This window comes from Salmo trutta, chromosome 19 (assembly GCF_901001165.1).
Source record: "Salmo trutta chromosome 19, fSalTru1.1, whole genome shotgun sequence".
Lineage (NCBI taxonomy): Eukaryota > Metazoa > Chordata > Actinopteri > Salmoniformes > Salmonidae > Salmo > Salmo trutta.
In genome coordinates, this window is record NC_042975.1 from 31,459,663 (window position 1) to 31,485,146 (window position 25,484).

At 46.2% G+C, this 25,484-nt stretch overlaps 1 protein-coding gene across 11 annotated transcripts in view; it reads left to right on the forward strand.

The window, feature by feature from the left end:
* Positions 1 to 25,484, forward strand: part of LOC115154336 (autism susceptibility gene 2 protein) — a 477,023-nt gene that overhangs the window by 84,320 nt on the left and 367,219 nt on the right. For 9 of the 11 annotated variants that reach the window (XM_029700467.1, XM_029700475.1, XM_029700471.1 and 6 more), the window contains one exon: positions 14,924 to 15,202. In XM_029700467.1, coding sequence (XP_029556327.1) covers positions 14,924 to 15,202 — 279 coding nt within the window. The remainder of the gene's footprint in view (positions 1 to 14,923; positions 15,203 to 25,484) is intronic. The other 2 variants (XM_029700466.1, XM_029700470.1) reach the window with 1 other exon arrangement.

Below are 25,484 nucleotides of genomic sequence, written 5' to 3' on the forward strand. Positions count from 1 at the left end.
TATTTCCAGAGAACCCTAATGTAACATATGCCTACAGAAACATAAGTAGGCTATTTCTAGAGGCATCTTCATTGTACATCATCCTGATGTGGCCCGTTATCTTCTACTGTACATGAGGTGAAAATCCATGTCCATCGACAGCTTTCTGAGGTTAAAATCCCAAGTTTTTGCTAGACACGTCACCTCTATGTACTTTTGACCCATCACGTCTTGGGCTCAAGCTCTCTCTCTCTCTCTCTCTCTCTCGCTCTCTCTCTCTCGCTCTCTCTCTCTCTCTCTCTCTCTCTCTCTCTCTCTCTCTCTCTCTCTCAATTGTATCTAGCTAAGGAATAATATTTCTGCATATTTCCAGCATGTCTCAGTATTTCCCTTTTCCTTCAGCAGCAGCAAAGCACTGCCCTGTAGTGATGGGTCATTTGCGAACGAGTCGGCTCTAAGGGCCGGCTGTTGTAGGTGAACGTTGGGAGTTAATGGAATTAACTAATTCAAAGACCGAAAAAAGAAATGCATTAATATAGGCCTAAATGCTCAAGCTTACACACATTCGTTCTGACTGTCTGCTCAGACTAACAGCCAAACCTGTTGTTCCTGTCAATCAGACATGCAGTGTCAAACAATGAACCAAAGATGCGTGAGGGAGGGCCGAGCCAACTCACTCACAGTCACAACACTTAGCAGCTGAGGAGAGAGAGGAAGGACAGCCGTGAAAACAACAGCTGGAAAATGAGTCGGAAGCACAGTAGCATTTGGATGCATTTTAATAATGTAGACAATGTTAGAGCACAATGTAGAATTTGCCAAAATAAAATCTCATTTAAAGCCGGTTCTACGCACAACCTACACCAGCATATGCAAACTGTGCACCCAACTATGAAGCTAGCTGTAGCGGAGCTTCGAGAAACTAGCGGGCCTGCTAGTGATAGTGGTGGAGCCAGCACCTCCACACATGGAGCTGTATCCACTCAGTCAAGTAGGCCTACTCTGCAACCCACAGCAACATAGTCTTCTATGGACCAGTTTATGCCAAAGTCTATGTCTGTACTGAGAGAAGAAACCACATCAGCCCCTCGAAAGTGAGGCAGCTTGCATTTCTGAATGCAAATCTCTCATAAAAGCAAAATATGGTCAGCATTGCTGTGTGCTGCTGGTTTTAACATGGCAATAAAGAAGAGAAAGAAAAGAGGGACCAGTTTAATGTTTTAAGTGGGATGCTGCAGTTTTGCACATTGTTATTTATTTTTCATTGATATGATGCAATATTCTATATTGCTGTTCAGATTGTATTCGTTTTGAATGGTCAGATTTATATGCACTTTGTTTATATACATTAAAAAGTTATACTTTAAATGCAAATGTTTAATAGCATTCTTTTTCATAACAAACCAATGCATTTTTAAATACATTGTGTTTAAGGTAGAGTATGATATAATTAGAATTATTTTAACACCAATCATAGTCTATCGCAAACAACTATCCCAAACTGACTTGTAAAAATACAAAACATATTTTTTTTAAAGAGCCGTTTGGGAGCCAAAAGAGCCGGCTCACTGAAAAGAGCCAGAATGCCCATTACTACTGCCCTGGAGCCCGCTCTCGCCTGGCTTTCACTCTGTTTCTATTTAGCATGGCAGGGCCATGCCTGGGCTGAGGCCTGTGAGTTCACGTTCCACTGTTAGCTTTAATGTGTACAACCTATAAATAGTGCAGGTGGCAGGTCGCTGGAGAGCAGGAATGAAGCCTCAGCTTATAGAGTTTTACATTAGGAGGAGGAAATAGATCTTGTCTCGCCTCCTCTCACAGAGAACAGCATGCGCTAACCTATTGATTTAACTGAACATTAACCGAGCACATGTTTGTGCAATGGCATTAACTCATTATTGGGTATGTTATAATGCCCTATCCTTAGTGCACTGATTGTGATATTGTAGCTTATTGTAAGTGCACTTAACCTCAAAGAGCAGTGTTGATTAGTTGATTTTTTGTATCCAGCTGAGTATTGTGAATGTTTGAAATGAATGTTGGACTGAATTCTTGTCATTGTTGTGAACTATATTTGTATAATTTTTTGGGGTAATCTACCAACTTTAATTTCAGTGTTTTGTCAGGACTTGGGAGAATGCAGCAGCACATGTCCCAACAGTTCCTCTTTTATCATTGTAATCAAAAAGATTTGAGTTAGACTTGATTCCTTTGTCTAACCAGATTTAAATGGTTGATACAGCATAATTATGTCAGAGTTGGTTTGCACTGTGCCGTATTAAGAAAGCTAAATTTGGTTTCTCTTAAACAAAATGTTCAGATTTGTCATGTATTGATGGATCGAGAGAGCAACAAGTACTCAGACAGGTTATGGAAATTTTAATGAGAGGTTATAGAAGATTGAGTGAGACAGGTTATGGAAGATTGAGTGATATTGGTTATGGATGACAGAGTGAGACATTATGAAGGTTTGAATGAGACAGGTCACAGAGGGTTGAGCGAGACAGGTTATGGAGTTGAGGGAGACAGATTATGGAGGGTTGAGTGAGACAGGTCATGGAGGGTTGAGTGAGACAGGTTATGGAGGGTTGAGTGAGACAGGTTATGGCGGGTTGAGTGAGACAGGTCATGGAGGGTTGAGTGAGACAGGTTATGGAGGGTTGAGTGAGACAGGTTAAAGAGATTTGAGTGAGACATGTCATGGAGGGTTGAGTGAGACAGGTTAAAGAGGTTTGAGTGAGACAGGTCATGGAGGGTTGAGTGAGACAGGTTATGGAGGGTTGAGTGAGACAGGTTATGGAGTTTTGAGTGAGACAGGTCATGGAGGGTTGAGTGAGACAGGTTATGGAGGATTGAGTGAGACAGGTTAAAGAGGTTTGAGTGAGACATGTCATGGAGGGTTGAGTGAGACAGGTTAAAGAGGTTTGAGTGAGACATGTCATGGAGTTGAGTGAGACATGTCATGGAGGGTTGAGTGAGACAGGTTACAGAGGTTTGAGTGACACATGTCATGGAGGGTTGAGTGAGACATGTCATGGAGGTTTGAGTGAGACATGTTATGGAGGATTGAGTGAGACATGTCATGGAGGGTTGAGTGAGACAGGTCATGGAGGTTTGAGTGAGACATGTTAAAGAGGTTTGAGTGAGACATGTCATGGAGGGTTGAGTGAGACAGGTTAAAGAGGTTTGAGTGAGACATGTCATGGAGGATTGAGTGAGACATGTCATGGAGGGTTGAGTGAGACAGGTCATGGAGGTTTGAGTGAGACAGGTTATGGAGGGTTGAGTGAGACATGTTATGGAGAGTTGAGTGAGACAGGTTATGGAGGGTTGAGTGAGACAGGTTATGGAGAGATGAGTGAGACAGGTTATGAAGGGTTGAGTGAGACAGGTCATGGAGATTTGAGTGAGACAGGTTAAAGAGGTTTGAGTGAGACGGGTTATAGAGGTTTGAGTGAGACAGGTCATGGAGGGTTGAGTGAGACAGGTTAAAGAGGTTTGAGTGAGACAGGTTATGGAGAGATGAGTGAGACAGGTCATGGAGGGTTGAGTGAGACAGGTTAAAGAGGTTTGAGTGAGACGGGTTATAGAGGTTTGAGTGAGACAGGTTATGGAGAGATGAGTGAGACAGGTTATGGAGGGTTGAGTGAGACAGGTTATGGAGGTTTGAGTGAGCATCAGTGCAGTCTAATGATGTGCTTGCTGTACCCAGTTGCTAAGCAACCTTGCCTGTTTCGCTGAAGCCATGCTATCCCATTAGAAACCCCACGTCACGAGAGGGAAGGAGGGATGGGTATTATGGAGGACACACTGAGTTCAACCATGTACTTAGTTATTGTAAGCACCCACCTATTTCCAGGCCTACATCTCACGTTGAAAGGTCTCCCAAGTTTTCTCCCACATACACTTCTAGGTGCGGACAAAGTATCTAGCCTGCATTCCCTGGCTAGTTAGTTTATCTCAAGACATATAAGCTTGATTCTAGCAAAGACAGTACAGTATGACCATTGTCAGACTGCTTCTCCAATAGAAATCCCCGATAGCGTTTGTAGGCGATGTAATTGCGTTGTTGGCTAGCTAAGCTCATGCGTAGAAACACATCATCGGGTCTAACGGTCGTCTCGTGCCAAACTGTGCATGTGCAAATCAAAGGCAGCGTGTCAGTTTGTCACTGTCACTAGATCATCTGCTGCTTCCCTAGCCTGACAGACAGCAGTTTGGTTTTACTGGAGAGGAGAGAGAAACTCAGCTGTCATCAGCCCTAAAAACTCAGCTTTTCGCTATTCCCCCTCTACTCCCTCTGTCCTCTCACAGGAAGCATTTTCTGCTGTGAATCACAAAAAAAGGTCACGTTAAATCAAGCATTACCTCTCGAGATCCCAGGAGAGAGCTGTTGTTGTACTACCATTGTTGTTCCGGCATCACCGCAGTGCGCAAACGACGTATGTTTTAGAGCACTAAAGGATACACACTTAAATCATGAGGAGAGGAGTGTGTGAGTTATTGAGCACAGAAATGAATGGTAACAGTTACAGTACAGAACAGCAGTGGCCTATACAGTATGTATACAGGATTACTACCTTCTCCCTAGTATCTCCCTATAGTGGTCCGGATAATGGAGGAGATGGTTGAGAGAGAAGAGAAGGGGAGAGGAATGAGCAGAAAGAGAGAAACTCTCAGCTTTACTCTGAAACCTCACCTCATCTGAGTCTCTCTCTCTCTCTTCTCTTTCCCCATTATTCATTGTCTGTATTGACATTCTCCCAATAATCCCTCTCCTCCTCCTCCTCCTTCCCGTTCTCTTTCTTTGTGCATTTGGAATGTTTTGAGATACAGCAATATGTTCATGGTCTGCTCGGCTAAATGACTATATCATGTAAGGCAGTGAATATCTAAAATATGTATAATGTCTGATTATGCTGCTGCCAGTTATAGCCTACAGTTATAGACTACAGTTATAGCGTACGTCTTATTATGTGTTCTTGCCAAGGGTTTGTTTGTTTTGCATAGTTTCCACCCCTAAATGATCATCTAATAGTAGTAAATGAATAGGTCCAAATGAGTAATAATGTGATCCACTGCATTGAATAGATATGTATGAATGTCCAATCTCTTTCTCTCTGCCTGTTCAAGCAAACGCTTAATTTCCTTTCGTGTCTGTCATCAAATAAGGAGGAATTAGTTCATCTGAAGAGGGTTAGGGCTTCAAAAAGAAAATCCACTCTACTATGTCTGCCACGATTTGATAGATTTCAGTACAAGATGATTGTCTTTCTGACTATTTACTATTTATGATCTTTACAATCTACTCTACATGGGTTGTTCACACAGGCAGCCCAATTCAGATATTTTTTTTCACTAATTGATCTTTTGACCAATCAGCTCTGAAAAATATCTTATTTGATTGGTCAGAAGACTCTTAAATATAAGTAAAACTAAATGCATGCTCTTCAACCGATCGCTGCCTGCACCTGACTTAGAATATGTGGACAACTACAAATACCTAGGTGTCTGGTTAGACTGTAAAGTCTCCTTCCAGACTCACATCAAACATCTCCAATCCAAAGTTAAATCTAGAATTGGCTTCCTATTTCGCAACAAAGCATCTTTCACTCATGCTGCCAAACATACCCTTGTAAAACTGACCATCCTACCGATCCTCAACTTCGGCGATGTCATTTACAAAATAGCCTCCAATACCCTACTCAATAAATGGGATGCAGTCTATCACAGTGCCCTCTGTTTTGTCACCAAAGCCCCATATACTACCCACCACTGTGACCTGTACGCTCTCGTTGGCTGGCCCTCGCTTCATACTCGTCGCCAAACCCACTGGCTCCAGGTCATCTACAAGACCCTGCTAGGTAAAGTTCTCCCTTATCTCAGCTCACTGGTCACCATAGCAGCACCCACCTGTAGCACGCGCTCCAGCAGCTATATCTCTCTGGTCACCCCCAAAGCCAATTCCTCCTTCGGCCACCTCTCCTTCCAGTTCTCTGCTGCCAATGACTGGAACGAACTACAAAAATCTCTGAAACTGGAAACACTTATCTCCCTCACTAGCTTTAAGCACCAGCTGTCAGAGCAGCTCACAGATTACTGCACCTGTACATAGCCCATCTATAATTTAGCCCAAACAACTACCTCTTCCCCTACTGTATTTATTTATTTTGCTCCTTTGCACCCCATTATTTATATTTCTACTTTGCACTTTCTTCCACTGCAAATCTACTATTCCTGTGTTTTACTTGCTATATTGTATTTACTTCGCCACCATGGCCTTTTTTTGCCTTTACCTCCCTTATTTCACCTCATTTGCTCACTTTGTATATAGACTTATTTTTCTACTATATTATTGACTGTATGTTTGTTTTACTCCATGTGTAACTCTGTGTTGTTGTATGTGTCAAACTGCTTTGCTTTATCTTGGCCAGGTCGCAATTGTAAATGAGAATTTGTTCTCAACTTGCCTACCTGGTTAAATAAAGGTGAAATAAATAAAAAAAATCCAATTAGTGGGGAAAAAAAGATCAGAATTGGGCTGCTTGTGTAAATGCAGCCTTCTTAATGAATACCACCGCATTGCCTTTTAGAAGCCAATACATGATCATTACCATCAGAATAACCAGCCTGACAGGCTCTATCTGTTCAATGTGACACACACACACTCAGTGCTCCACTCCTCATGTGTATTTAATGAGGGTAAATGTTGTGTGCTTGTATGACTGATGCTGAATATGTTTGCCACTCATTAGGGTGCTGTGCTGTCAGGGCTTGGTAATGTTTCTCAGCACTGTGTGTGGTTACTGTACTATACGTAGTTCTAATGCCTAACCTAATACGTTACACACATAGATCTGGATCTGTTGGTTTTGCATTGAGCTAGAAGGGTAGTTTTATAGCTGAATGGGAATTGTTCCAGTTAGACATCTTCCTTGTCTGTTACATTATATTGCCAGAGGGCGTCATCATATTGCTAAGCAGTGCATGTTATGATGATTCTCCTGAGCCTCTCCCTGAGTCTCTGATGCAGCAGACAGCAGGCGCTGTGATTCTTGTCTTTGATATGATCTGTTGAGCAGAGCCAGCCATGACACAGCGCTGTGCTGCTGTACTTTTAGAGAGGGGGACTGGTTGTGCTGCCCTCGGGACCAAGCAGAGTGAAGGAATAATACAAGAGTGATACAAATGGAATCTCTTCTTCTTCTGTTCTTCTTTCAGATCGAGGCTCCCCATCTCCAGTCCCCAGCCTGTTAGGGTCCTGTGTGTGAAATGAACTTACCAAGGGTCTGCTGTTGTTGAACAACCAACACAATCAGGAAATCAGATCAGCAGATATCCTCTTGTCAAGTTTATTTAACATTTTTGTTGTGCTGTTTGTCTGAACAGAGAGAGAGAGGGAGAGATAAAAAAAATGGTTTGTCTCTGTTGTATGAGGCACATGCCAGCAGATTGTCCAGACTGGTGTGCGTTTGGTGCGTGTGTCCGTGCACCTGTGCGGATGTATATTTACAGTATCTATCTGTGTGTGCTGGCTATGGATTTTTGGAAGTCTGCTGCTAGGCCCAATATTGGTCTGGATGTGTTATCATATCAACACAGGAGACAGAGACAAAGGCGTGCGTATAAACACATTGTAGATGGTGTTGTCTGTTGGGGAGTAATTCACTGCTCACCTCGCCTCAGTGGCTGTAGAGGCTTCAGACACCCTTGCCTTTGTATACACTCGAGACGTTGTCTTATCTGCACTTTAAAGCATTCGCTAGCAGAGAGGAAGAGGGGGTTTGTTTTGAGCCACTGCTGATACCAAAGAGACCTTTACAATGGCGTACACATCACAGACAAACTGAAATGGTCCACTCACACAGGCAGTGTGGTGAAGAAGGCGCAACAGCGCCTCTTCAACCTCAGGAGACTGAAGAAATTTGGCTTGTCACCCAAAACCCCGACAAACTTTTACAGATGCACAATTGAGAGCATCCTGTCGGGCTGTGTCACAGCCTGGTACGGCAACTGCACCGCCCTAATTTGATTTGAATGTGAGACAGTGGAATTGCCAGCGGTTCTTTCTACCCTAGAGCCCTGAGCAACAGAATGGTTTCAGAATGGTTTCAAAGCTATTAGAACATTATGAGATACTTAGAGCTGGTCGCGGTTGATCTTCTCTGATCTCGCTCTCTCCCTCTCTCTATCCACATACATCTGTGAGCGGCAGCTTCATTGCAGTTTGTCTCGTGTCCCTGGGTATGAATCATGAGCCATGGTTATTCAGCATTCTCCCAAGCTTTTCAAACTGCCAATGATGTGTTCTTTGTAGAAATGATCACCCCCTTTTATTTCTGCCTCTGTGATGCCCTCGCTGCTATACCACTCATACATTAGACAGAGCAGAGCTGTTAGTCTGCTTGCCTCCAGACACATTGTTGAACAGCAGTAGTAGTATTGCTTACTTTAGGCCATTGAATTCCTTGCGTAACATAGGCCATAGAAGAGCAGCTTTCAATGTCTTCTAGCAGCCTTGACTGGTAAATACACATTGAACTAAAATATAAACGCAACATGCAACAATTTCAAAGATTTTACTGAGTTACAGTTCATAAAAGGAAATCAGTCAAATGAAATAAATTAATAAGGCCCTAAACTATGGATTTCACAAGACTGTTGGTTACAGATACCTAAAAAAAAGGTAGGGGATTGGATCAGAAAACCAGTTAGTATCTCATGTGACCACCATTTGCTTCATGCAGCACGACACATCTCCTTCACATAGAGTTGATCAGGCTGTTGATTGTGGACTGTGGAATATTGTCCCACTCCTCTTCAATGGCTGTGGGAAGTTGATGGATATTGGCGGGAACTGGAACACGCTGTCGTACAGGTCGATCCAGAGCATTCCAAACATGCTTAATGGGTGACATGTCTGATGAGTATGCAGGCCATGGAAGAACTGGGACATTTTCAGCTTCCGGGAATTCTGTACAGATCTTTGCGACTTGGTGCTGTGCATTATCATGCTGAAGCATGAGGTAATGGCGGCGGATGAATAGCATGACAATGGGCCTCAGGATCGCCACCATGGGGACTCTGTTCACAAACCGCTCACCCACACAATGCCATACACGCTATCGGCCATCTGCCCGGTACAGTTGAAACAAGGATTAATCCGTGAAGAGCACACTTTTCCAACATGCCAGTGGCCATCGAAGGTGAACATTTGCCCACTGAAGTCGGTTACGACGCCGAACTACAGTCAGGTCAAGACCCTGGTGAGGACGACGAGGACACAGATGAGCTTCCCTGAGATGGTTTCTGACAGTTTGTGCAGAAATTCTCCGGTTTGGCAAACACAGTTTCATCAGCGATCCTGCAGGTGAAGAAGCCGGATGTGGAGGTCCTGGGCTGGAGTGGTTACATGTGGTCTGCAGTTGTGAGGCCGGTTGGACGTACTGCCAAATTCTCTAAAACGACGTTGGAGGCGGCTTATGGTAGAGAAATTAACATTAAATTCTCTGGCAACAGCTCTGGTGGACATTCTGTAGTCAGCATGCCAATTGCACGCTTCCTTAAAACTTGAGACATCTGTAAAATTGTGTTGTGTAATAAAGCTGCATATTTTTTTGTGGCATTTTATTGTCCCCAGCACAAGGTGCACCTGTGTAATGATCATGCTGTTTAATAAGCTTCTTAGTATGCCACACCTGTCAGGTGGATGGATTATGTTTACTAATAGGGATGTAAACAAATTTGTGTACAACATTTCTGAGAAATAATCTTTTTGTGCGTATGGAACATTTCTGGGAATTTTTATTTCTGCTCATGAAACATGGGACCAACACTTTACATGTTGTGTTTATATTTTTGTTCAGTGTATTTGAGTCATGCAGCTGGTAAAGGCAGAGCATAGCCATGAAGTGTCCACTTACTTTCTTCTCCTCCTGATTCACCACGGCAGGGATGGAAAGTTGCTTTACCCTCTCTCACTCTCTAGGCAACAGAGAGATGGATACTGTGAGGTGAAATAGCTGATGTATTTGGTTGACTTTTATTCATAGTACTGTTATTATAGACACATCTGCTGATTTCGTCAAGGCCTTTCCATGAAGGGTGAATAACAATATGTTGAACAATCCAAATTAATTGAACTCAAAAGAATAATGCATTGCAAGTAGCATTGCTCATAAGGGATTCTACTTTTTAAGCCTAATTAACATAAATTCTTATACAGTAGTCATCTTCTGCTTTTGTCATGTGCTGCATCATTTTCCAATATGAATTCATTCTATTTCTAGGATCACTCACACTCACTGTTGTTTAGCGTGGTGGATGCTGTATGGTTCAGTGATATCTGGACAGCTTCTCTGTGTTTCACGTGGTGGATGCTGTATGGTTCAGTGATATCTGGACAGCTTCTCTGTGTTTAGCGTGGTGGATGCTGTATGGTTCAGTGATATCTGGACAGCTTCTCTGTGTTTCACGTGGTGGATGCTGTATGGTTCAGTGATATCTGGACAGCTTCTCTGTGTTTAGTGTGGTGGATGCTGTATGGTTCAGTGATATCTGGACAGCTTCTCTGTATTTAGCGTGGTGGATGCTGTATGGTTCAGTGATATCTGGACAGCTTCTCTGTGTTTAGCGTGGTGGATGCTGTATGGTTCAGTGATATCTGGACAGCTTCTCTGTGTTTAGCGTGGTGGATGCTGTATGGTTCAGTGATATCTGGACAGCTTCTCTGTGTTTAGCGTGGTGGATGCTGTATGGTTCAGTGATATCTGGACAGCTTCTCTGTGTTTAGCGTGGTGGATGCTGTATGGTTCAGTGATATCTGGACAGCTTCTCTGTGTTTAGCGTGGTGGATGCTGTATGGTTCAGTGATATCTGGACAGCTTCTCTGTGTTTAGCATGGTGGATGCTGTATGGTTCAGTGATATCTGGACAGCTTCTCTGTGTTTAGCGTGGTGGATGCTGTATGGTTCAGTGATATATGGACAGCTTCTCTGTGTTTCACGTTGTGGATGCTGTATGGTTCAGTGATATCTGGACAGCTTCTCTGTGTTTAGCGTGGTGGATGCTGTATGGTTCAGTGATATCTGGACAGCTTCTCTGTGTTTCACGTGGTGGATGCTGTATGGTTCAGTGTTATCTGGACAGCTTCTCTGTGTTTAGTGTGGTGGATTGGTGTATGGTGCAATGATATCTGGACCTGCTCCCAGCACAGATCTGAGTGGAGTTTGATTAGTTAAGCAGGCCTCCACTGTGTCTCGGTGATCATACATACACACACACTCACACACGCTCACTAATGAACACGCAGCACACTTATACTATAGCTTGGTCCCAGACACACTGCCTTTTCTTCCTGGCGGGTTTAACTACTTCATTGTGTTCTGTCAAGTTGAGCCTTCTGAAACCTCTGATTCTGTTTGATGGTTTTCCAAGGGGAGTCGCAATCAGAAGAACAGAACAGATATAATCAAACACGTGCTTGGTTTTGTTCCAAAGAGAGAGATATGTTTTTAAGTTGTTGCATCCCTGTGTTGAGGAGTGGAGAGAGGGTCAGGGCAAAATGTGTGATTTATATGGAGATACTGAAGTTAACACAAGTTTAAAGGTGACTGGAAGTTTATCATTCTGTCTTTACTATCAGCAATTGTCCTATTTTATAGCAGGAGGAATAAGCACTACAAATCCACATTCACAATTTTATACTGGGTGACTTGTTCAACAGAATTTGTTTGAAGTTAACAGCTAGTTTGTAGAAGAAGTGTTTTCCCTCCTAATACTGTTTTATTCCAGACTCAAGCATTAGGCTAGGTAACCATTTGCTTTTCATTTTTCTCCCAAACATTTCCAATCCTCAACTGGCAATGTATAGTATTTTCTATTTCACATATATCTCAGCCCTTCACAGGAGTGAAACACATTGTGAAGTCTATTGAGCATGAAAACTGATTTGTGCTGTATTTTAGACATCATATGATATGTTCTTAAACCTGGCGTATGATCTGGATCCTGGAATTTGTCCTGCCATTGTTAAAGCTGGAAACCTTAATGGTGAAACTGCCACGCTCGTTTAAGATTTCACAACAACAAAGAAGTTACCGCAGACACCAAACACAGCTTTTCCCCCTCTGACATTGCATGCATGAGAGAACAGCAGAATATGTCCTGCGTTGGGCAGTGCTCCTCACCTCCTCAGCTCCGCTTCATCAACAAAATAATGACAATGGTTGTGGAGCGGACAGTGGCACTGTTTCCCTTACAGCGAATTCCCAATTTTGTGATATCCAATTGGTAGTTACAGTCTTTTCCCATCGCTGCAACTTCCGTACGGACTCGGGAGAGGCGAAGGTCAAGAGCCATGCATCCTCCGAAACACGACCCTGCCAAGCCGCACTGCTTCTTGATAAACTGCTCGCTTAACCCAGAAGCCAGCCGCACCAATGTGTCGGAGAAAACACCGTACAGCTGCCGACCAAAGTCAGTGTGCACTGTGCCCGTCCGGCACAAGGAGTCGCTAGAGCGCGATGGGACAAGGACATCCCGGCCGGCCAAACCCTCCCCTAACCCGGACTACGCTGAGCCAATTGTGTGCCGCCTCATGGGTCCCCCGGTCGCGGCCGGCTGCGACAGGGCCTTGGATCAAAGTCGGGTCTGTAGTGATGCCTCTAGCACTGCGATGGAGTGCCTTGGATCGCTGCGCCACTCGGTAAGCTGCGGATTCCATCTTTAAAAGAACACGCACAACGGAGAGTCTTTAAAATTACAACAGATTCTTAAGAGGCATAGAACCACACATCACACTAACAATGACAATGCATGCCTTGTTGCATTATTTGTGTTGGATGAGAGTGCAAGACAAAGGAGAACACAATTAGTTGATGCATGCAGCATTTGTTTGTTTTTCTGTGAGGAAAATTAGGCTTTGTTGTAAAGGTAATGGTTCAGTGAATCAGAGCCAACACTCCCACCAAACCCATTATCCTCATCAACCTACCCATTCTGGAACTCTGTCACTTGAGTTGACAGTTTATAATGTCTGTCTATTGGCTCTACGACTGGATGTAGTGGCTCCTCCTGCTGCTACTACAAGCCTGGAACAAAATGAGTCCCCTTACAGATAATATAATTGATTTGTTCCATAGGTTTAGCTTGGATGGCTCCAGTACAGTACACTACACAGCCTCTATGTGGCAGATTAGTTGTTATATTCGTTTCTGATATCTTTACCCCCTCATCTGAACTGACTTTACCCCCTCCTCTGAACTGACTTTACCCCCCTCCTCTGAACTGACTTTACCCCCCTCCTCTGAACTGACTTTACCCCCCTCCTCTGAACTGACTTTACCCCCCTCCTCTGAACTGACTTTACCCCCCTGCTCTGAACTGACCTTACCCCCCTGCTCTGAACTGACTTTACCCCCTCCTCTGAACTGACTTTACCCCCTACCCTGAACTGACTTTACCCCCCTCCTCTGAACTGACTTTACCCCCTACCCTGAACTGACTTTACCCCCCTGCTCTGAACTGACTTTACTCCCTGCTCTGAAATGACCTTACCCCCCTGCTCTGAACTGACTTTACCCCCTCCTCTGAACTGACTTTACGCCCCTGCTCTGAACTGACTTTACCCCCTCCTCTGAACTGAATTATTTAAGACAACACAATTTTACCTTAATACAGTGGCCTATAACTCATGTTTTACAGGCCACATTAGGCCTGCAAGTCACATTATGCTGGCTTGCAAAGTAATGTGTAATTCCTAATGGAATACAGCCAGAGTGGGGATATCTAACATTTGGAGTTTTATTCACCCGCAACCTGAATTCAGAATGACCGACAGGGTTGGGAAGCCTAAGATATGAGACTATCTAAAGCATCTAGACTGGAATAACCTTTTCAGTAACGGGTGCAATAAGTCCAAGTAACAGATTGGATTAGTTTAGAAAAATGTATGTTATTTATATTGGAGTAGTATAAGATTAATTAATCAATCAATGTAAAAACATAGATATTGAAACAAACAATTATAAAAAGCAACCTGCAATAGAGCATGCTGGGAAATATGATAATAATGGGCGTGGTTTTGGTTCAATCGTGGTTATTAACACCAGCATTGGGGTTATTTTACACCAATAAGTGTTAATTTAACACTTACAGATGTAATTTTGCTCCTGAATCAGCACTAGAAATGTTACACTGAAAAATAACCACTAGGTAACACTGGCCAATTTGCTGTGTGTGTGAGTGTCCAAATCCTCAGCCGTGCTCTAATAGATATGTGGTTAATCACAGACAGGCAACGTGGTGCTTTCCTATCCTTAGCCTATGAGACTCTCCTGTGACAATATGTTTAAGTGTAATGCGTCGTTAGTGCTTAACGACCCACAGTGGGCCTCTGTAGGGGAGAAGAACAGTCTCTCTTAGTACGGCTCACTGGAGAACACAGATACAATAGCTACTTCCTAACTGGCATTTGTAAATGTGAATTTGTTATCTATTTTTAAGCCTAGCTTTCATGATCATCGTAATGAGCTCTCTTTATCAGGTGTAGGAGGCTTATTTTGTCAGGATTATGTATTTAAATGAATGTAATTGCTTTTGGTACGCTCCAGCGACAAGATAATAATAAATACTTTATTTGTTTCAGTATAGTTGTCATTTCTCCCCTGCACTGTACTTTTGTGGCTGGAGTTGTATTTTTCAAATTGTCAAATAAAGACACAGCTATCGGTCTATTCTCCGCTCTCTGTCGCTTGAAAGACTTGACCCTGAATTACTTTGTTTCAGTGTAATGGAGTGTTTACCTCCCCTCTTCTCTCCTCTTTCTTTACAGAATATACAGTGCCTTCGGAAAGTATTCAGACCCCTTTACTTTTTACACATTTTGTTACATTACAGCCTTATTCTAAAATTGACCTCTCACCTCTCCCCTCTTCCTCTCCAGAAGGCCCTGACCATGAAGCCCCAGGAGTGCAGGGAGAACCAGGAGAACCATGAGGAGAACCAGGCAGGCCCCCCCCTACACAAGAAGAAGCCCCCCAGGATCCCTAACGGATTCAGCCTGGACTCCCGCAAAGCCCACAACAACCACCTTAACAACCACCACAACAACCATAGCAACCATCACCAGCATTCTGACCAGGAGAACAACAACCCACGCCTGGCTCCTCAGACCAACGGCAAGAAGAAGAACAAGAACAGCCTGCAGAAGAAACACAGGCCAGTCAGTACACTGTTTATTACTCATTACACACTACACTATCTCCTCTCCACTCAGTTCCACCTCTCCTCAAGCTGCATTTTAGGTAGCCTGGTCCCAGATCTGGTATTGCAGAGTTGAGACCAGGCTAGTGTTTGGGCTCTCATGTTGGCATATTGGGTTTTGTCTGCACACTGCAATGGTAGATGGAAACACCCGTTTAGTTTTATCCTCTTGAATGTAGAAGAGGAACTGTGAGTGTGTGTTCAGTCTTCTGTCTTTCGCTTTGGTCATCAGAGCCGGTGGAATTATCAGTCATACTATGTGTTTGATAAGGATGAAGAAGGGATTGAATGATGGGTTTTTGTACTATGATTGGAGAGTGATTTACATCTAGATTGCCCTGATTTCAAACAGATAGAGGATAATACGCTACAGTACTGCAGAATCTGTTGCAGGCTGTAAACACCTCTCGATAGCAGGTTTGTAGAAGGATTATACGATGTTACCTTCCTTTCCAACTGAATTAGGAGGAACTCAAATGGATTCTCTAATTGTGTCTTATCATTAGAGGGGCTGCTTGGCTTCATTTCTGATATCATCCCAGATATGAGTTAATTCATGTTACATTAAGGTCTGTAGACAGATGTTCCTTTTTCAGTATATGAAATTACGTTGTATTAAGGCTAGAGATTTGTGAGGACCAAATTGCCTTATTGTTATAGAGGTACACTGAACTTACCCTCTCCTCTGAACTACCTTTAACCCCGCCTTTGAACTGTCTTAACCCAACCCCTCTGAACTGACTTTAACCCCCTCCTTTAACCCCTCCTCCAAACAGACTTTACTCCCCTCCTCCGAACTGACTTTACTCCCCTCCTCCGAACTGACTTTAACCCCTCCTCCGAACTGACTTTACTCCCCTCCTCCGAACTGACTTTACTCCCCTCCTCCGAACTGACTTTAACCCCTCCTCCGAACTGACTTTACTCCCCTCCTCCGAACTGACTTTAACCCCTCATCCGAACTGACTCTAACCCCTCCTCTGAACTGACTTTAACCCCTACTCTGAACTGACTTTACCCCCTCCTCTGAACTGACTTTACTCCCCTCCTCCGAACTAACTTTAACCCCCTCCTCCGAACTGGCTTTAACCCCTCCTCCGAACTGACTTTAACCCCCTCCTCTGAACTGACTTCAACCCCCTTCCTCTGAACTGACTTTAACCCCTCCTCTGAACTGACTTTAACCCCCTCCTCTCAACTGACCTCAACCCCCCTCCTCTCAACTGACCTCAACCCCCCTTTTCTGAAATCACTTAACCCCCCTCCTCTGAACTGACTTTACCCCCTCCTCTGAACTGACTTTACCCCCTTTTCCGATCTGACTTCAACCCCCCTCCTCTTAACTGACTTTTGCTCCCTCCTCTGAACTGACTTTAACCCCCTTCTCTGAACTGACTTTACTCCCATCCTCTGAATTGACTGTAACCCCTCCTCTGAACTGACTTTAACCCTCTCCTCTGAACTGACTTTAACCCCTCCTCTGAACTGACTTCACTCTCCTCCTCTGAACTGACTTCAACCGCCCTCCTCGGAACTGACTTCAACCCCCTCCTCCGAACTGACTTTAACCCCTCCTCCGAACTGACTTTACTTCCCTCCTGTGAACTGACTTTAACCCCTCCTCCCAACTGACTTTACTCCCCTCCTCTGAACTGACTTCAACCCCCTCCTCCGAACTGACTTCAACCCCCTCCTCTGATCTGACTTTAACCCCCTCCTCTGAACTGACTTTAACCCCCTCCTCCTAACTGACTTCAACCCCCTCCCCCAAACTGCCTTTACTCCCCTCCTCCAAATTGACCTCACCCCCTCCTCTAAACTGACATTACCCCCATCTTCTGAACTGTCTTAACCCCCCTCCTCCGAATTGACTTCAACCCCCTCCTCCGAACTGAATTTAACCCCCTTCTCTGAACTGACTTTACCCCCTCCTCTGAACTGACTTTACTCCCCTCCTCCGAACTAACTTTAACCCCCTCCTCCGAACTGGCTTTAACCCCTCCTCCGAACTGACTTTAACCCCCTCCTCTGAACTGACTTCAACCCCGCTCCTCTGAACTGACTTTAACCCCTCCTCTGAACTGACTTTAACCCCCTCCTCTCAACTGACCTCAACCCCCCTCCTCTCAACTGACCTCAACCCCCCTCCTCTGAACTGACTTAACCCCCCTCCTCTGAACTGACTTTACCCCCTCCTCTGAACTGACTTTCCCCCTTTTCCGATCTGACTTCAACCCCCCTCCTCTGAACTGACTTATACCCCCTCCTCCGAATTGACTTCAACCCCCTCCTCCGAACTGACTTTAACCCCCTTCTCTGAACTGACTTTAACCCCCTTCTCTGAACTGACTTTACTCCCATCCTCTGAATTGACTGTAACCCCTCCTCTGAACTGACTTTAACCCTCTCCTCTGAACTGACTTTAACCCCTCCTCTGAACTGACTTCACTCTCCTCCTCTGAACTGACTTCAACCGCCCTCCTCGGAACTGACTTCAACCCCCTCCTCCGAACTGACTTTAACCCCTCCTCCGAACTGACTTTACTTCCCTCCTGTGAACTGACTTTAACCCCTCCTCCCAACTGACTTTACTCCCCTCCTCTGAACTGACTTCAAACCCCTCCTCCGAACTGACTTCAACCCCCTCCTCTGATCTGACTTTAACCCCCTCCTCTGAACTGACTTTAACCCCCTCCTCCTAACTGACTTCAACCCCCTCCTCCAAACTGCCTTTACTCCCCTCCTCCAAATTAACCTCACCCCCTCCTCTAAACTGACATTACCCCCATCTTCTGAACTGTCTTAACCCCCCTCCTCCGAATTGACTTCAACCCCCTCCTCCGAACTGACTTTAACCCCCTTCTCTGAACTGACTTTACCCCCTCCTCTGAACTGACTTTACTCCCCTCCTCCGAACTAACTTTAACCCCCTCCTCCGAACTGGCTTTAACCCCTCCTCCGAACTGACTTTAACCCCCTCCTCTGAACTGACTTCAACCCCGCTCCTCTGAACTGACTTTAACCCCTCCTCTGAACTGACTTTAACCCCCTCCTCTCAACTGACCTCAACCCCCCTCCTCTGAACTGACTTAACCCCCCTCCTCTGAACTGACTTAACCCCCCTCCTCTGAACTGACTTTACCCCCTCCTCTGAACTGACTTTCCCCCTTTTCCGATCTGACTTCAACCCCCCTCCTCTGAACTGACTTTTACCCCCTCCTCCGAATTGACTTCAACCCCCTCCTCCGAACTGACTTTAACCCCCTTCTCTGAACTGACTTTAACCCCCTTCTCTGAACTGACTTTACTCCCATCCTCTGAATTGACTGTAACCCCTCCTCTGAACTGACTTTAACCCTCTCCTCTGAACTGACTTTAACCCCTCCTCTGAACTGACTTCACTCTCCTCCTCTGAACTGACTTTTACCCCCTCCTCCGAATTGACTTCAACCCCCTCCTCCGAACTGACTTTAACCCCCTTCTCTGAACTGACTTTAACCCCCTTCTCTGAACTGACTTTACTCCCATCCTCTGAATTGACTGTAACCCCTCCTCTGAACTGACTTTAACCCTCTCCTCTGAACTGACTTTAACCCCTCCTCTGAACTGACTTCACTCTCCTCCTCTGAACTGACTTCAACCCCCTCCTCCGAACTGACTTCAACCCCCTCCTCCGAACTGACTTTAACCCCTCCTCCGAACTGACTTTACTTCCCTCCTCTGAACTGACTTTAACCCCTCCTCCGAACTGACTTTACTCCCCTCCTCTGAACTGACTTCAACCCCCTCCTCCGAACTGACTTCAACCCCCTCCTCTGATCTGACTTTAACCCCCTCTTCTGAACTGACTTTAACCCCCTCCTCCTAACTGACTTCAACCCCCTCCTCCAAACTGCCTTTACTCCCCTCCTCCAAATTGACCTCACCCCCTCCTCTAAACTGACATTACCCCCATCTTCTGAACTGTCTTAACCCCCCTCCTCCGAAATGACTTCAACCCCCTCCTCCGAACTGACTTTAACCCCCTTCTCTGAACTGACTTTAACCCCCTTCTCTGAACTGACTTTACTCCCCTCCTCTGAATTGACTTTACCCCCCCTCCTCTGAACAGACTGTAACCCCTTCCTCTGAACTGACTTAAACCGCTCCTCTGAACTGACTTTAACCCTCTCCTCTGAACTGACTTTAACCCCTCCTCCGAACTGACTTTAACCCCTCCTCTGAACTGACTTTACTCCCCTCCTCCGAACTGACTTCAAACCCCCTCCTCTGAACTGACTTAACCCCCCTCCTCTCAACTGACTTTACCACCTCCTCTGAACTGACTTTAACCTCCCTCCTCTCAACTGACTTTTGCCCCTTCCTCCGAATTGACTTCAACCCCCTCCTCCGAACTGACTTTAACCCCCTTCTCTGAACTGACTTTAACCCCCTTCTCTGAACTGACTTTACTCCCCTCCTCTGAAATGACTTTACCCCCCTCCTCTGAACTGACTGTAACCCCTTCCTCTGAACTGACTTCAACCCCCTCCTCCGAACTGACTTTAACCCCCTTCTCTGAACTGACTTTAACCCCCTTCTCTGAACTGACTGTACTCCCATCCTCTGAATTGACTGTAACCCCTCCTCTGAACTGACTTTAACCCTCTCCTCTGAACTGACTTTAACCCCTCCTCTGAACTGACTTCACTCTCCTCCTCTGAACTGACTTTAACCCTCTCCTCTGAACTGACTTTAACCCCTCCTCTGAACTGCCTTTACTCCCCTCCTCCAAATTGACCTCACCCCCTCCTCTAAACTGACATTACCCCCATCTTCTGAACTGACTTTACCCCCTCCTCTGAACTGACTTTAACCCCTCCTCCGAACTGACTTCAACCCCCCTCCTCTGAACTGACTTTAACCCCTCCTCCGAACTGACTTTAACCCCCTCCTCTCAACTGACCTTAACCCCCCTCCTCTGAACTGACTTAACGCCCTTTTCCGATCTGACTTAGACCCCCCTCCTCTCAACTGACTTTTGCTCCCTCCTCCGAATTGACTTCAACCCCCTCCTCCGAATTGACTTTAACCCCCTTCTCTGAACTGACTTTAACCCCCTTCTCTGAACTGACTTTACTCCCATCCTCTGAATTGACTGTAACCCCTCCTCTGAACTGACTTTAACCCCCTTCTCTGAACTGACTTTAACCCCCTTCTCTGAACTGACTTTACTCCCCTCCTCTGAAATGACTTTACCCCCCTCCTCTGAACTGACTGTAACCCCTTCCTCTGAACTGACTTCAACCCCCTCTTCCGAACTGACTTTAACCCCCTTCTCTGAACTGACTTTAACCCCCTTCTCTGAACTGACTGTACTCCCATCCTCTGAATTGACTGTAACCCCTCCTCTGAACTGACTTTAACCCTCTCCTCTGAACTGACTTTAACCCCTCCTCTGAACTGACTTCACTCTCCTCCTCTGAACTGACTTTAACCCTCTCCTCTGAACTGACTTTAACCCCTCCTCTGAACTGCCTTTACTCCCCTCCTCCAAATTGACCTCACCCCCTCCTCTAAACTGACATTACCCCCATCTTCTGAACTGACTTTACCCCCTCCTCTGAACTGACTTTAACCCCTCCTCCGAACTGACTTCAACCCCCCTCCTCTGAACTGACTTTAACCCCTCCTCCGAACTGACTTTAACCCCCTCCTCTCAACTGACCTTAACCCCCCTCCTCTGAACTGACTTAACGCCCTTTTCCGATCTGACTTAGACCCCCCTCCTCTCAACTGACTTTTGCTCCCTCCTCCGAATTGACTTCAACCCCCTCCTCCGAATTGACTTTAACCCCCTTCTCTGAACTGACTTTAACCCCCTTCTCTGAACTGACTTTACTCCCATCCTCTGAATTGACTGTAACCCCTCCTCTGAACTGACTTTAACCCTCTCCTCTGAACTGACTTTTCTCCCATCCTCTGAATTGACTGTAACCCCATCCTCTGAACTGACTTCAATCCCTCCTCCGAACTGACTTTACTCCCATCCTCTGAACTGCCTTTAACCCCTCCCCCGAACTGACTTTACTCGCCTCCTCTGAACTGACTTTAACCCCTCCTCCGAACTGACTTCAACCCCCCTCCTCTGAACTGACTTTAACCCCTCCTCCGAACTGACTTTAACCCCCTCCTCTCAACTGACTTTTTCCCCCCTCCTCTGAACTGACTTAACCCCCTTTTCCGAACTGACTTCAACCCCCCTCCTCTCAACTGACTTTTGCGCCCTCCTCCGAACTGACTTAACCCCCTTTTCCGAACTGACTTCAACCCCCCTCCTCTCAACTGACTTTTGCCCCCTCCTCCGAATTGACTTCAACCCCCTCCTCCGAATTGACTTTAACCCCTCCTCCGAACTGACTTCAACCCCCCTCCTCTGAACTGACTTTAACCCCTCCTCCCAACTGACTTTACTCCCCTCCTCTGAACTGACTTCAAACCCCTCCTCCGAACTGACTTCAACCCCCTCCTCTGATCTGACTTCAACCCCCCTCCTCTCAACTGACTTTAACCCTCTCCTCTGAACTGACTTTACTCCCATCCTCTGAATTGACTGTAACCCCCTCCTCTGAACTGACTTCAACCCCCTCCTCTGAACTGACTTTAACCCCCTTCTCTGAACTGACTTCCACCTCCCTCCTCTCAACTGACTTTTGCCCCTTCCTCCGAATTGACTTCAACCCCCTCCTCCGAACTGACTTTAACCCCCTCCTCCGAACTGACTTTAACCCCCTCCTCAGACCTGACTTTAACCCCCATTTCTGAACTGATTTTACTCCTATCCTCTGAATTGACTGAAACCCCCTCCTCTGAACTGACTTCAACCCCCTCCTCCGAACTGACTTTAACCCCCTCCTCTGAACTGACTTTAACCCCCTTCTCTGAACTGACTGTACTCCCCTCCTCTGAACTGACTTTAACCCCTCCTCCGAACTAACTTTACTCCCCTCCTCTGAACTGACTTTAACCCCTCCTCTGAACTGACTTTAACCCCTTCTCTGAACTGACTTTAACCCTTCCTCCGAACTAACTTTACTCCCCTCCTCTGAACTGACTTTACCCCCTCCTCTGAACTGACTTTAACCCCCTTCCCTGAACTGACTTCCACCTCCCTCCTCTCAACTGACTTTTGCCCCTTCCTCCGAATTGACTTCAACCCCCTCCTCCGAACTGACTTTAAACCCCTTCTCTGAACTGACTTTAACCCCCTTCTCTGAACTGACTTTACTACCCTCCTCTGAATTGACTTTACCCCCCTACTCTGAACTGACTGTAACCCCTTCCTCTGAACTGACTTCAACCCCCTCCTCCGAACTGACTTTAACCCCCTTCTCTGAACTGACTTTACTCCCATCCTCTGAATTGACTGTAACCCCTCCTCTGAACTGACTTTAACCCTCTCCTCTGAACTGACTTTAACCCCTCCTCTGAACTGACTTCACTCTCCTCCTCTCAACTGACTTTAACCCTCTCCTCTGAACTGACTTTAACCCCTCCTCTGAACTGCCTTTACTCCCCTCCTCCAAATTGACCTCACCCCCTCCTCTAAACTGACATTACCCCCATCTTCTGAACTGACTTTACCCCCTCCTCTGAAATGACTTTAACCCCTCCTCCGAACTGACTTCAACCCCCCTCCTCTGAACTGACTTTAACCCCTCCTCTGAACTGACTTTAACCCCCTCCTCTCAACTGACCTTAACCCCCCTCCTCTTAACTGACTTAACCCCCTTTTCCGATCTGACTTAAACCCCCCTCCTCTCAACTGACTTTTGCCCCCTCCCCCGAATTGACTTCAACCCCCTCCTCCGAATTGACTTTAACCCCCTTCTCTGAACTGACTTTACTCCCATCCTCTGAATTGACTGTAACCCCCTCCTCTGAACTGACTTCAACCCCTCCTCCTAACTAACTTTACTCCCCTCCTCTGAACTGACTTCAACCCCTCCTCCGAACTGACTTCAAACCCCCTCCTCTGAACTGACTTTAACCCCTCCTCCGAACTGACTTTAACCCCCTCCTCTCAACTGACCTCAACCCCCCTCCTCTGAACTGACTTTACCCCCTCCTCTGAACTGACTTTACCCCCTTTTCTGAACTGACTTCAACCTCCCTCCTCTCAACTGACTTTTGCCCCTTCCTCCGAATTGACTTCAACCCCTCCTCCGAACTGACTTTAACCCCCTTCTCTGAACTGACTTTAACCCCCTCCTCTGAACTGACTTTACTCCCATCCTCTGAATTGACTGTAACCCCCTCCTCTGAACTGACTTCAACCCCCTCCTCCGAACTGACTTTAACCCCCTCCTCTGAACTGACTTTAACCCCTCCTCCGAACTAACTTTACTCCCCTCTTCTGAACTGACTTTAACCCCTCCTCCGAACTGACTTTAACCCCTCCTCTGAACTGACTTTAACCCTTCCTCCGAACTAACTTTACTCCCCTCCTCTGAACTGACTTTAACCCCTCCTCTGAACTGACATTACTCCCCTCCTCTGAACTGACTTTAACCCCCTCCTCTGAACTGACTTCAACCCCCTCCTCCAAACTGACTTCAACCCCGTCCTCCGAACTGATTTTAACCCCCTCTTCCGAACTGACTTAACTCCTCTCCTCTGAACTGACTTAACCCCCTCATCCGAACTGCCTTTACTCCCCTCCTCCGAACTGACTTTACTCCCCTCCTCTGAACTGACTTTAACCCCTCCTCCGAACTGACTTTACTACCCTACTCTGTACTGACTTTAACTCTCCTCCGAACTGACTTTAACCGCCTCCTCCGAACTGACTTCAACCCCCTCCTCTGAACTGACTTTACCCCCCTCCTCCGAACTGACTTTAATCCCCTTCTCCGAACTGACTTCAACCCCCTCCTCTGATCTGACTTTAACCCCTTCCTCTGAACTGATTTCAACCCCCTCCTCCTAACTGACTTCAACCCCCTCCTCCAAAATGCCTTTACTCCCCTCCTCCAAATTGATCTCAACCCCCTTCTCTAAACTGACATTACCCCCATCTTCTGAACTGTCTTAACCCCCCTCCTCTGAACTGACTTTAACCCCCCTCCTCTGAAGTGTCTTAAACCCCCCTCCTCTGATCTGACTTAACCCCCTCATCTGAACTGACTGTAACACCCCTCCTCTGAACTGACTTTTCTCCCCTCCTCTGAATTGACTTTACCACCCTCCTCTGAACTGACTTCAACCCCCTCCTCCGAACTGACTTTAACCCCCTCCTCCGAACTGACTATAACCCCCTCCTTCGAACTGACTGCAACCCCCTCCTCCGAACTGACTTTAACCCCTCCCCCGAACTGACTTTAACCCCTTCCTCTGAACTGACTTTATCCCCCTCCTCCGAACTGACTGTAACCCCCTCCTCTGAACTGACTGTAACCCCCTCCTCCGAACTGACTTTAACCCCTCCTCCGAACTGACTTTAACCCCCTCCTCTGAACTGACTTTAATCCCCTCCTCCGAACTGACTTTAACCCCTCCTCCGAACTGACTTTAACCCCCTCCTCCGAACTGACTTCAATCCCCTCCTCTGAGCTGACTTCAACCCCCTCCTCCGAACTGACTTTAACCCCCTCCTCCGAACTGACTTCAACCCCCTCCTCCGAACTGACTTTAACCCCCTCCTCTCATCTGACATCAACCCCCCTCCTCTCAACTAACCTCACCCCCTCCTTTAACCCCCTCCTCTGAACTGACTTTACCCCCCTCATCTGAACTGACTTTACCCCCCTCTTCTGAACTAACCTAACCCCCCTCCTCTGAACTGACTTTAACCCCCTCCTTTAACCCCCTCCTCTGAGCTGACTTCATCCCCCTCCTCTAAACTGACTTAATCCCCCTCCTCTGAACTGACTTTAATCCCCTTCTTTAACCCCCTCCTCTGAACTGACTTTAACCCCCTCCTTTAACCCCCTCCTCTGAACTGACTTCATCCCCCTCCTCTGAACTGACTTTAATCCCCTTCTTTGACCCCTCCTCTGAACTGACTTTACCCCCCTCCTCTGAACTGACTTTAACCCCTCCTCTGAACTGACTTTACCCCCTCCTCTGAACTGTCTTAACCCCCTCCTGCCACACACACACACACACACACACACACACACACACACACACACACACACACACACACACACACACACACACACACACACTGCCCTGTGTGATGGGAGGAGAGCAAAGGTTGT